The sequence below is a fragment of the Perca flavescens genome, chromosome 5, assembly GCF_004354835.1.
Source record: "Perca flavescens isolate YP-PL-M2 chromosome 5, PFLA_1.0, whole genome shotgun sequence".
In the NCBI taxonomy this organism is placed as follows: Eukaryota; Metazoa; Chordata; class Actinopteri; order Perciformes; family Percidae; genus Perca; species Perca flavescens.
Genome location: NC_041335.1, coordinates 25373669 through 25386370, shown reverse-complemented (window position 1 = coordinate 25386370; position 12702 = coordinate 25373669). Strand labels below are relative to the sequence as shown.

Below are 12702 nucleotides of genomic sequence, written 5' to 3'. Positions count from 1 at the left end.
ATGTCAATTTTATTTTGATGGATTAATAGACAGGATAAATAGTTGCGTTTGTGTGAAAAAGTAATGGAGCACCACATGGTTAGGACATACCTCTTGAGTCAAGATGAGGGGTTTTGATTATTTAAAATGAATATGACTCTACTTTTTAGAATCTAAAGGTTATTAGACAATAATGCCAATTATATAAAAAACATTCACAGAAGCTCAAAACATGTATAGTGTTTTCAGTAACTAAGCAAAATCCAGTAAAATATTTGTGAAATGAATTAAAAACTTGCCTGATATGGACTTTTTTTCTTCCTTACCAAAGCAAAAAAAACGGCTTCACTTTTTTGTTTTACTTTGGCAAAACGTTGACAATATTCAGTGATTTGCAAGTAACCCACAAGTGTTTGATTTTTATTTTACCCAGCTTTGTGTTTTCAGATGTGCAGCAGGAGATTCCTCCGAGCTGACGTCCCTGGCACTGAATGTTAAGGCGCAGGAATCCTTCCAATCTTGCATGTGATCCTGCAGGTTTGTGGCTGAGCTGTAAAACTAATGAACGGCTCAATCCTGATAGAATCTTAACGCGTTACACCCCTGCCAAACGGGGAGTGAGCGCACTTTTGCATCAACATGCCACAACCATTATTACCACTAATTAATATTCAATTGGATTTTTACTTTATGGTGCTTTATGAGTCACTATACTTGTCCCTGCTGACTTTTTCCCATTTCATTACATCTGATGTGAAGATCATGAGTATATTATATTAGTCTAAATATATCTTAAAAAACAAAAATGGAAATTGAGGATATTGGACAGCTGCCACAGTCATTTTTTCCTGTCAATCTTATTTGGACAAGGAAGGCCTTATTCACACTAGTCTAGGATGATATGTAGCTCAGACCTACTCATCATCACTTTACATGAGTTTTCTTAATGTGGGAATGCATAAACCCTCACAAATGTGTTTATTTCTGGAACAGATTTGGCCTGCTGAAACTTGTGAGTTCTGCCTTCATTCACTGCCTCTGATTTGTGAAACACGATCTTCACGGATTCACAAAGTCTGTAAACCTCCCACTGCAACTGATCCACAGCAGGTAAATCTTAGAGGATGGGAAGTTTCACAGATGACAGTGACCTAAGTCTTTTCATGTGGTGTAGAACTCCTGCATCTGTTTGCTACTTCTGGTCCTCCATTTGAGTAATGAAAACTTTAAAAAAAACCACATCTGGATGATCACTGCTGTAAAAAAAAATCAGCTGGGCTTTGATTGACTTGTTGGTCCCTCAACAAATAAACTGACTGAAGATTTCTACCTTTAACACTACCTTTACCTTTAACAATTTCTACATTTAACACACAAATAGACTCCAGAACAGCTTCTTCCCCAGTGCTGTGAACATATTACAAAAATTATACATACATCCACACATACAAACATAAAAAATGAAATAAATAACTAAAAATACACACATCTCTTTCCCCCCTCTTACTCCCTCAGTGCAATCGGACTCTGTGCAATAACTGCTGTGACTGCTTTTAGCTGTTTTATTTATTTATTGAGAATGTGTTAGTGTATGTGCATATGTGTATGCGTGTGTATGTATATATATATATATATATATATATATATATATATGTATGTATGTATGTATGTATGTATATGTGTATGTATGTGCATATATATATTTTTATCTTCTTTACTCTGTATACGTATGTATGTATGTGCGTATGTATGTATGTACATGCGTACGTATGTATGTATATGGATGTGTATGTGTATATAGGTGTATATCTTTATTTTTTTTGCTCTATGCTGCTATTTGGAGAGGATTGCTCCAACAGAATTTCGTTGTATCGCATACAATGACAATAAAGATCTATCGATCTATCTCTTTAAACAGTGGTGGAAGAAATATACAGAGTTTGTACTTCAGTAGAAGTAACAATACCTCAAGGTAGAATTACTCTTAACAAAGTAACTTACTTACACTGAAGTACTGAAGAGTTATATTATTGGATTATTATTGTGTATGCAGTATTTTATGTTGTAGCTGGTTTAATCAGTTCATTTAACCCTCCTGTTGTCCCATTTTTAAAAAGTTTCCATATCAGAAATTTGGGTTTCTTTCCACCAAATTGTCAAAGAAACTAACGTGGATGGTTCCATACAACCAATACTCTTCACAGGTAAAATAAATGATCATTTCACTACTTTTATTGAATTTGGGTGTGTTATTTCATTTCATAGCATTTGACAAAAGAACGTTGAAAAAAAGTGACATGACGTGAAATGTTGGAAAAAGCTTCAAAAACACGGGGGGGAAAAATCGAACAAACATTAAAAAAAATCTACAAAAACGTTGGGAAAAAAGTGACAAGAAACCTGGGAAAAAATCGGCTAAAAAATCGACAAAAACATCGGGACAAGTGTCGAAAAAGAACAACAAAAGGTTGAAAAAAAAAGAAAAAGTTTTCATTTAAAATGTTGACCCAGAAAAAAGTTGCGTGGTCGACGGGAAGACAACACAATGGTTAAACTATCAATATTGTGTTGGCTGGTTTAATCTATAACAATGCATCATATTTTATGAGGTGTCATATGTAAAACATTGACCTTTATCTAACTTGTATATATAGTTCTCAACTAAATGTTGTGGACTAGTGGGTACAAAAAATTGGCTCTGAATTGTTGCAGTATTAACTGGCATAAAATGGCATAAAAAGGAAATACATTAGTAAGTTTTAGATGAAATTAATACGATCCTCATAGGTTTCCTGCATATGTTTGGATACTAAAGAACTTCAACTTTTGTCCTCGAAAAATTGAGGAAATCACGCTGTGCAATTCTACTCCGACCCTTTGTGGCCACCTAAACGCCTCTTGTTTTTTCTGTTTGAATGCCTCGTCTGTTGGGTGACTTCCGTGGGATTCCAGCAGGCTTGTCACTCAGATTGTTTGTCCTGGGGACGAGATCTGTGTGAGTCCTGTTTCTCTTCCTCTCTCCTCGGCCCGAGTGCTGATGGAGACCCGCATCCCAGGTGGCCCACACATCAAAACAAGAGGGATCGCGGCTCTTGGTTTTCAGACAAACATCACTCACTTTCTTTGTTGTCTGAGGGACAGGGGGCATGGCGGTTTATCTCCAGAGGATCTCCCCCGCTATTGCCTTCCACCAGCTCACCGACCCCATCCCACAGGAGCCGCTAAAAGCAAATGTCAGTCAAGGAGAAGGCGTTGCATTCCTTCAAGAGGTCAATTAGTGGTGGCCACTGAAGGATCGGTTGCATTTTTAAGAAGAAGACTATTTAAAAATCTCCTTTTCAATAAAAATCCAGTTACAGATTTAGGTTCTTCCTCCTAGGATAATTCTTCTTCTCCGTTTCAAATCCCTCTGATGATGACACCTCTGTCACGTTGCAGTCCATGTTTTGAAGATAACAGCCCTGTCCTCTCTGCATACCTACCGCACACAGCCCAGTTTAGTCTACTGTGAGTTATTTGACGCTGAGACTGATTCACGATGTGCCGCATATGAAACCTATTGCTCTCCCAGGCCGTGTGATGGGGTCCCAGTAGCAGCTCGCAGCTCCTGACCCATCTGTGCAGGTGATTCCTGCTCAGGCTCGTCCCCTCCAGGCCTATAAGGAGCCTGCATCTAGGGGACTTTTATGAGCGTGACCTTAACATGCCCGTCTCGAGTGGTCTAGACTCAGCGCTCCGTTTACTAGAGTCCCTGTCCCACTGATGGCTATCAGACTTTTCACTTTTTTACTAGTGATTCTCTCTTGTCATAACTCTTTGAAGAAGGACAGGCGTGACGCTTTGACCATCCTTTTTGTGGACTTTGTAGAATTTATTGTCACGGCTCTGAAAAACAGAATAACCAAGAGGAGGGTTCTGACATGCACTGCCTCTCTCAGCAGGAGAGTCAGATGAACATGCAGTATGGAGTACAGCTGTGGTTTGGCTGCACTCGGAGAAAGTGGTGAGACTATCCTGATGTGCAGATGCCAGCTTAAAATAAATATCAACATGAAGTACCAGCAGGCGGAAGGGCTGATCTGGCTGAAAAGTTGTTAAAGGGAATGTTGAAATGAGACCAGCCGATACTAAGTAAGAGTTTTGCCCTGAGTGACATTATTTTTACATGAACACAAGTAGCATTTACTTTATTCACTGTCTTTAATCATAGTTTTTATGAGCCCTGGCCTCTGATAACTCCTATAATGAGCTGACACTGGGAATGTTTCATAAGAAGCCACAGGTGATTAATCAGTCGCTAATACTTTGTAAATATTTAATTGTTGCCTATAAATGTGGCTTTTTATACATTATGCTCTGTTTGGTGTGCTGCATGGCACCAGGCCAAACACCGTAGGTGGATTAGCTCATTGAATCCAAACAGTTTACGGGGAAAGCAGTTCCAGTGACGACACTATGTGGGCAGCTTGCAGCTCTCAAAAAACAAACGTTCCGTGTGAAAGCGAAAAAAGGAGAAAAAGTGAGTCTTTCACAGGAACAATCTAGTAAACACGGTCGCTGCGCAGAGAGAGAACACCTGTGTTTTACCAAAGTTTTGGCACGGAGCAGTTTGATCACTGCCGGGAACCATATTTGGTCGAGTGCAAATTTAATGTTGCCCTTACAGCGATGACAGAACGCATCCTGACTCAGGCAGGAAACTGCAAAGTCATTCACAAATAAGATCTGAGTGAACAACAGAAACAGGAGAAGGTGCACAGCATGGGGCTGAGATGATTCAGCTCTGCAGGCTGCAGACACAAACATGGGTTAGATAGTGGGAATAAGCTTAGAGCTAAAGCCAAAAATAGGGTTTAAGGTGTTGAGGATTAGGGTTAAATGTCAGAAAGGTCAAGTAAGAGACCAGCTTAGATTGGTTTAGAGAGGTTAGCTGGAAGGAGCTTGCTGAACAATTGGTCAACGGGCCGTTAGTGTCTTTCTATGCTTTTACAGTAACCAATGGTACGCAGTGTGTTTACCATATAATGGTGACTAACCTGATCCCTGCCTCCTTTGTTTTTAACAAATTCATTCCCAAATAAATCTCTTTTGTAAACGGTTGTGAAAATGTAGGGACAATTCATTAATTTCAACAACATTTCATTTTGACTTAATGTAAAGAAAAATCCACAGCGATAAAGCCCACCGATTTTTTTTGTTATTTTATCAAAACATGAAGTAGGACAAAATAAACCACAGCCTTACAAGCAAATACAGTCTCCACATGACATCAGTTCTTAAATGTTTTTGGCACTGCTACCTCTCTGTTTACTGTTGTTCTGAGGATTGAGCCTAAACATCCTCTAATACAGTGGTTCCCAAAGTGGGGGCCGGGGACTCCGAGCGGTCCTTGAGGGAGTTCCAGGGGGTCATCAGCAAAAAGGGGAATCATTTATTTTCACTATAAATCCATCCATAAGTAAAACAATGACAAAATCCAGCTATTTGGGTAATAGGTTTCATCCACTTTCTTTAATAAACCACCTGAAAAGCAAAAATCTTATCAAATGGGGGCGGTGGTCTAATTTCTGTCAGTTTAGGGGTCCTTGATGTCAAAAAAATTGGAAACCAGTGCTTTAGAACATCAAATTGGCAATACGTCATCCAGAGGAGGCTCTCATCGCCACGCCCCTTTCTGGGGGAAAACAAGAGAAAACAAGTTTTCAAGGCCTTTAATTTCCCCTTTAGGTAGCTTTAAAGGAACATGCCGACTTATTGGGAATTTAGCTTATTCACCGTAACCCCCAGAGTTAGACAAGGCCATACATACCCTTCTCATCTCCGTGCGTGCTGTAATGCTGTCTGACGGCTCCAGCGGCATCAGGCCAGCACAGAACATGCAGGTGAATGGTTCCAGTAATCCTACTGCTCCCAATAAGTGACAAAATAACGCCAACATGTTCCTATTTACATGTTGTGATTTATAGAGTCACAGCGTGTACAAAAAACAACGTAACATGAGACACAGCCGTCTTCTAACTGTAAACAAACCGGGAACTATATTCTCAGGTGGAAGAATATAGTACTTGGGCGGAGTGATATGCTCGCAGCAAGCCTGTCTGAGAATATAGTTCCCGGTTTGTTTACTGTTAGAAGATGGCTGTGTCTCATGTTACCTTGTTTTTTGTACACGCTGTGACTCTACAAATCACAACATGTAAGTAGGAACATGTTGGCGTTATTTTGTCACAATTCGGAGCAGTAGGCTAGTTGGAACCAGTTACCTGCAGGATCTGTGCTGGGCTAAGCTAATGCTGGAGCTGTCAGACAGCGTTACAGCACGCACGGAGATGAGAAGGGTATGTATGGACTTGTCTTACTCTGGGGGTTACGGTGAATAAGCTAAATTCCCAATAAGTCGGCGTGTTCCTTTAAGCTGGAAAGAAATCAAATTATTCCACACTTACGGACAATATCACTGATTGAAATACTCAAACCCAACTGGCTGCATAATTTCATCAAATACTATTCTTGATGTTTTGTGCATCAATGTATACACATTTCCCCCAAATTCAGACCAATAGTGGGATTTAAGTGGGTAAAAAGAATACCAACTGTAAATGTAAACCTCGACCAACTACATCACTAATGATGATACAATAATTAATAATTGAATTATACTTGAAACAGTCATTAACAACCTGTCAGCAACAAAAATGAATAACAAACCACAACTGTAAAATATGTTATAAATGCGCAACAAGCTAGCACAATGAAGAATCAAAATTTGGAAACTGAATTTAACACTTTGATGGCGTTATTTCTTTCACCTGGACAAAGTAAACCGAAATGAGCTGCTGAAAGTTAAAGGAGTGATATTCTTGCATTCCCCTTCGCCACCCCCACCCCCACCCCCCAGACCCTTTGAATCTGCCTGGTTCACATACACAAGATTAAGTAGCAAAAGTGACATCCAAGACCAATCGGGCCACCCAAGAGAACCGCAACCAGCGGAGAGGCTGTCAGAGCCCCCTTTTGCAACATTAATCTTCAAGCCTCTCCTGCACTGCCAACTCACATCTCCTTCAAACAGGACAGGGAGGTACAAAACTGAACTTTTCCCTCCCTGAAGGAGTTCTCCTCTCCATCAATTAACTCTTTGAGGGACAATTCATCGTCACCCGCCATGTGCCAGACAACTTTAAACACTTGCAAAATGAATTACTTTCCCAGACTTTAAAAAAAAAAAAAAAAAAAAAACAAGGAGATTAGTGTCGACATAAGTTCAATTCGTAATCGACCCAAAGTCCTCCAAAAAGACATATGAGGCAGAAATTGCACTAAAGATTGTGCTTTAAAGTGATTTATGCCTGAGAAAACTAAATTTAACTTGTCTGTCGAGGCCTGTAGAGACAATTTTTGGTCTGTTTCACCCATTACCAAGATGTTCAACAACATTAAGCAATGGAATTTTTCTTGAACGTCAGAGGGCTGCTGAAATAGACATTGAAGGATCAGCGCACTAACTGAGCTACTTTAACCATCTCAGCTAACCCTTTTGTCTTCTTTGCTGACCAACAGCATCTTTGATCTCTTTCAGGAGGACAACTCTGTGGTGTGTTTGTGTGTGGTGGGGGTTATCCTGACCTTCTGAGGGGGATGGTGTCACATCCAACCTGATAGCGGTGTGAATGGGAAAACAGAAAAGATGAATACAGCAGTGGATAAATAGCGGAACACGGGTGTGTTATGCTGTGGATGCCTTCAGTCCCAGGAGAGGGCCTTCCTAACCTCAACCTTTCTTCGGCCCGAGACCTGAGAAGCAAAGGGGGAAGTCGCGCCATCTAACAGTGTTCCTTTGAAAAGAGCAGCGCTGAAATCCAGCAGCATGCCTCAAATACTTTCTGCTAGTTTTCGGTGAGATTCTTTGCACATGGCTGGAAACCTAATCTATTGGAATATATCCACTTTTAAGGATAATTCTGGTTCTATTTTAAGTACCCGAAGCCTTACATATCTTAACCCTCAGTGCTGTAGACACTATTAAAAACACATCAATGAGCCACACTGTTGCACGAGGTGACATGTTTCTTCATTACGATGAACACGGGCCCTGCAGTTTTATTTTTTATTCAATCCCACAAACATCGTCCTGCTGCCGTTAAAGGACAATTCCGGCGCAAAATGAACCTAAGGCTTAATAACACGTCGACCTTACTCTGGGATATGTTTTCATGGTAATCAAATGTGTATGTAGCTTGAAACAAGCTAGCACGAATCGCTGATTAGTTTAACACTAGGCATTCTGGCCACTGGTAGAGTAGAAATACATCGCTATTTCATACCACTAACAAGGCTCAAAATAGCCCCACACTTCAACGGTAGCATAATGAGGGTCCCTACGTGTAAACCAAAGCATTGAGAACTTTGTAAGTGTACAGACAGTTTATTAAAAAAATAGTTTATAAAAACATTACCTTCGGGTAGTGTACAGACAGTTTATTAAAAAGATAGTTTATAAAGACATTACCTTCGGGTATACGGGGCAATTTCCATCTTGGGAAAACAGTCACGATCAGTCGAACCACCAACGCCGTGCAACCAGTAACCAGTAACATAGCTCAGGCTCATCATGGTTATACTGACTTTTATATTAATATATCCAATGACAAGTTTCTGGAAAATCTATTGAGAAAATGTTTGATAAAATAACCAGCAATGAGTGTATGTTTCTTTTTATCTAATTGAATTAAATACCTATCAAGTTAGATACATCATCACATTGAAGCAAAAATCGTCCAAAAAGCCATAAAGCAGTCCAGCTTATTGATTTGTATTGTTGCCGGCAAAGACCTCATGCACCCAGAGATATTAAAGTAAATGGGTGGTGATGGCGCAGTGGATATAACACGTGCCTTTGGTGTGGGAGACCTGGGTTCGATTCCCACTGCAATACATCAACCAATATGTCCCTGTGCAAGACACTTAACCCCTAGTTGCGACCTCTGACATATATAGCAATTGTAAGTCACTTTGGATAAAAACATCAGCTAAATGACATGTAACAAAATGGTACCAGTAAGCACACAAAAAAAGTATATTATAAATCATCATAGTGACCCTTTAACAAAGTTGGAAGGCTCGCTGTGATTAGTTTTGGAGAAAGTTCAGTTTATGAAATAAAAAAAATTAAAATCTGAAAAGATAATATGACTTTGCTGTTTTTGTTGTCCCACTGTACAGAGGATAATAAATGATGCAATAATAGTAAACAGTACACTTTGGGTAAACAGGTTCTTTTCAGCGTTACTTGCTATGAGCTTTTGTTTGGATAACTAGAAGTCATCATTAATCTGTGATCTGTGCCCTTCAAAACAAGCAGTCCACACAGTGTGCTGAAAACAAACACACACACACACACAAACACACACACATGGAAGCAGGTCTTTGGCTGCAGATGAGGGTTGCGTGCCTCATCGCCAGGGACAGCAGTGATCATTGGGTCATCGTGGGCCAGTGAGCAGTGTGCGTGAGTGAAGGTGTGTGTGTTATTTAGAGAAGCTCTATTAACAAATAACTTCTTGGCACACGTTCAAACTTTCACATCAGGTCTTCTGTCCAGCTGCTGAGGCAAAGCAGGATGCACAGCTCGATAATGGCCTGCATGCTTTTGGCTTGTGTTTTTTTAATGACAGTAGGCTGAACTCTCTTGAGGACAGAAAATAAAAACAATTAATGACTGATAAGGATGTAGTCCCTAATAGAAAACCATTGTCATGCAGGAATCCCTTTGCTTACTATCTGTTTTTTACTTTTTTGTTTTTAAGTGACTTTTTGCTGAAACATTTAGCGTCTGTGAGCCACATTTCACTGCCAGCACTATAAACGTATGAGGGAATGAAGTGTAACACAGACTGTGGTTTGCTCCAGCATCACCCGCTGCAGATTTTATCTTCCAGCTGGTGAGGCCAATTATTACTTAATCCATTAAACAATAAAGCACTTAGGACACAGTTAGTGACTGAAAACACTGTTATAACGAGCAGGTGTCATTACAGCGTATGCTACAGTGTAGGTTGCATCCAGCATATATGCAATCTTTAATGCCAATTGTAAATATATCAAACATGAATTAACTCTTCTTTAATCTTGTTCATATTTGTTGATTAGCTAGCAGGTTCCGTAAAATTGCCACTTCAATTCAGTGCAAATTAACAGGATATTGGTGGTGCTCACAGCGTAGAAAAATTACATTGAAAAAAGAATTTAGCATCTTGGGATGGGATTCTGTGACAGTAGGCGGTAGTTATGTGCTTACGATTAAACTGTCCAGAACTCTGAATTCCTGCTGCTTAGTTGGATTATGTGCTGCTCTTCATGTTGCTCTCTACCTTCACAAACAAACAAACATACATGTTGCTGTTTATTTGTTTTTAAATGTAATTTTTTCAATGCTGTGAGCACCACAAACAATGACATCCGCCTTCATTGTATTGGGGTGGCAGCAGAAATGTCAGAGACAGATAACTAAAACTCTAGGCAAATAAAATGATGGTATGATACCACAATTTTCACATTTTCAATTAATATGAAGCAACCCCTTTAGCATATGTTGATACTGAATTTATTACAAATAAATTAGAAATGAAATCTTTTCTAATTCCCTGCCAACACTGGATCACATTGCTTCTATGACTATTAAACTATTAGGACAGTGTGTAGCTCTTTACACTTTAAGCCAATGTTTATGTCCTGACTGAACAGAGCAGTTGTATCGCTGATGTTTGCGTTGTAATGATGATTTTGAACAATGCCACTGCGCCACCATTCTCATTTCACATACATGATTGTGCTTATAGGCCAAGACGGGCGGAATGCTTTCAACTTTTATGATACAAAGTTGTGCCAAGAGCGTTTTCTCCCCACTGCTTCTCTCCGAAGGGGTTTCAAAGGGAAAAGCAACACATGCTGTCATTCATGTCCTGCCATTCAAATGGACCATTACACTCATATCAGATCGGAGCTTTTGATGTGCCGAGTGACGGAACAAAATAAATAGCGAGTGCAAGTCTGTGAAAGCTTTGCAATGCAGTGCGTTAATGAACGAAGGGCTATACCAATTAGGCGCCCATGATTGCTGTGTGAATATCAGTTCAGTCACGCAGTTTGGGACTCGGCGCAGAGTAACACCACTGTTTACTGAACACAAAGACCGTAAACAAGCGCTGGCAGCAAGTACACTGCCATGTGTGAATAGCTGGGCATTTCAAAGAATTTATGGCTTTCCCAAAGATCTCAACTTTATGTCAATAGGGAGCGGAACAAAGTTAACTTTTATTTGCTTATTGACAAATTTAGTTTTTAGGCTAAATTAAAAGGTGTTTTTTGTTTCAAACCAAGAATGGAAATCAGTATGTGCTTCATATAAAAACAGATGCATTATCCTGCATTACATATCTTACTATTTTCTTCACCATTAGGAATTTGGCAATTAACCTGAAATACTGTATGTGAAAAAGGTTGGTTGGAGTCACTTTGAGTTTTTTAAGTGATGTGATGCGTTTTTTAGGCTACATTTTTTGTCACATACAGCAAACATCTCCTCACTATCCGCTAGCTGCCTGTCCCCTGAACACACTGTAAAACAACGCAGTCTCTGAATACAGCTCAGGCTCCACAAACGGCAACAAAAACAAACCGCGCCAACCTGCCCCACAAACCATAACAAACAGTGTTCCAGCCAATAACCGACAAGAAAGAGCTGGTTGAGTCATGAATACGCATTGTGGAAGTAGCCTACGTGCTAACGCTGCTGCAGTGAAGTAGCCTACGTGCTAATGCTGCTGCAGTGATGGCTTAAACAGCTCCTTCTTGTCAGTTATTGGCTGGAACGCTGTTTGTTATGGTTCGTGGGGCAGGTTGGCGCAGTTTGTTTTTGTTGCCGTTTGTGGAGCCTGGGCGGTCTACAGAGACCGCGTTTTTTTTAGGGGACAGGCAGTTAGTGGATAGTGAGGAGATGTTTGCTGTATGTGACGAAAAATGTCGTAGCCTAAAAAACACGTCACATCACTTAGAGCACCTTTATATTAAGTTATGCAGCTCTCTAAACACTGAAACATTTCAGGTAACAGGATGGAAACACACACTCACTGGTTTTGGCATCCAGATATATTTATCCCTGTTTAAACAGGTTCTAATTGCAATATGTTCCCCTTTGTTTTGCTGTTGCACAACTTCACAGAGAACAAACACTTCATTAATTTGGTAGACTACGTTTGGTAGTCAGTAATGAGGTGAATGTTTGACGAATAAAGCAATAATGACCCAAAAGTTTGGTTTACACGTATATAATTATGAATTTATTGACAATAATGATACAGATCTGCTGTGGGACAAACTGAGGTCAAGCCAACTAACAGATGGGTGTCTTCCGTTTACTTAGCAGACCTCCTGGTCCTCTTGTCCCAGGAGAAGTTTGCGCCGTAGGATTTCACCCGGGGCTTTGAGCTCCTCTTCTCTGTTATATCGTAGCTCCAACCTGAAGGAAAAATATCAGAGTAAGTGATGGGGGCGAGAACGTCACGTATATTCACTTTGGAGGAGTTCCAAACACAATGAGGTGTTTTGTAGACATCAACAGGCTGTGTGTAGTCAGAACTGCGCTAATCACTTTCATGGTGCAATAAACAGAATAAGCCAGTTTTCCTTTGCTTAGTTTCAACAAACTTTCCCAGATGGTTCAGT

At 40.0% G+C, this 12702-nt stretch overlaps 1 protein-coding gene across 1 annotated transcript in view; it reads right to left on the bottom strand.

Annotated features, from left to right (window-relative positions):
* Positions 1-12289: 12289 nt before the first annotated feature.
* ndufs4 (NADH:ubiquinone oxidoreductase subunit S4) overlaps positions 12290-12702 on the bottom strand; it is a 23503-nt gene continuing 23090 nt past the window's right edge. Inside the window, exon 5 of the mRNA XM_028578701.1 lies at positions 12290-12496. Within this exon, the coding sequence (XP_028434502.1) occupies positions 12393-12496 (104 nt within the window). The 3' untranslated portion in view covers positions 12290-12392. The remainder of the gene's footprint in view (positions 12497-12702) is intronic.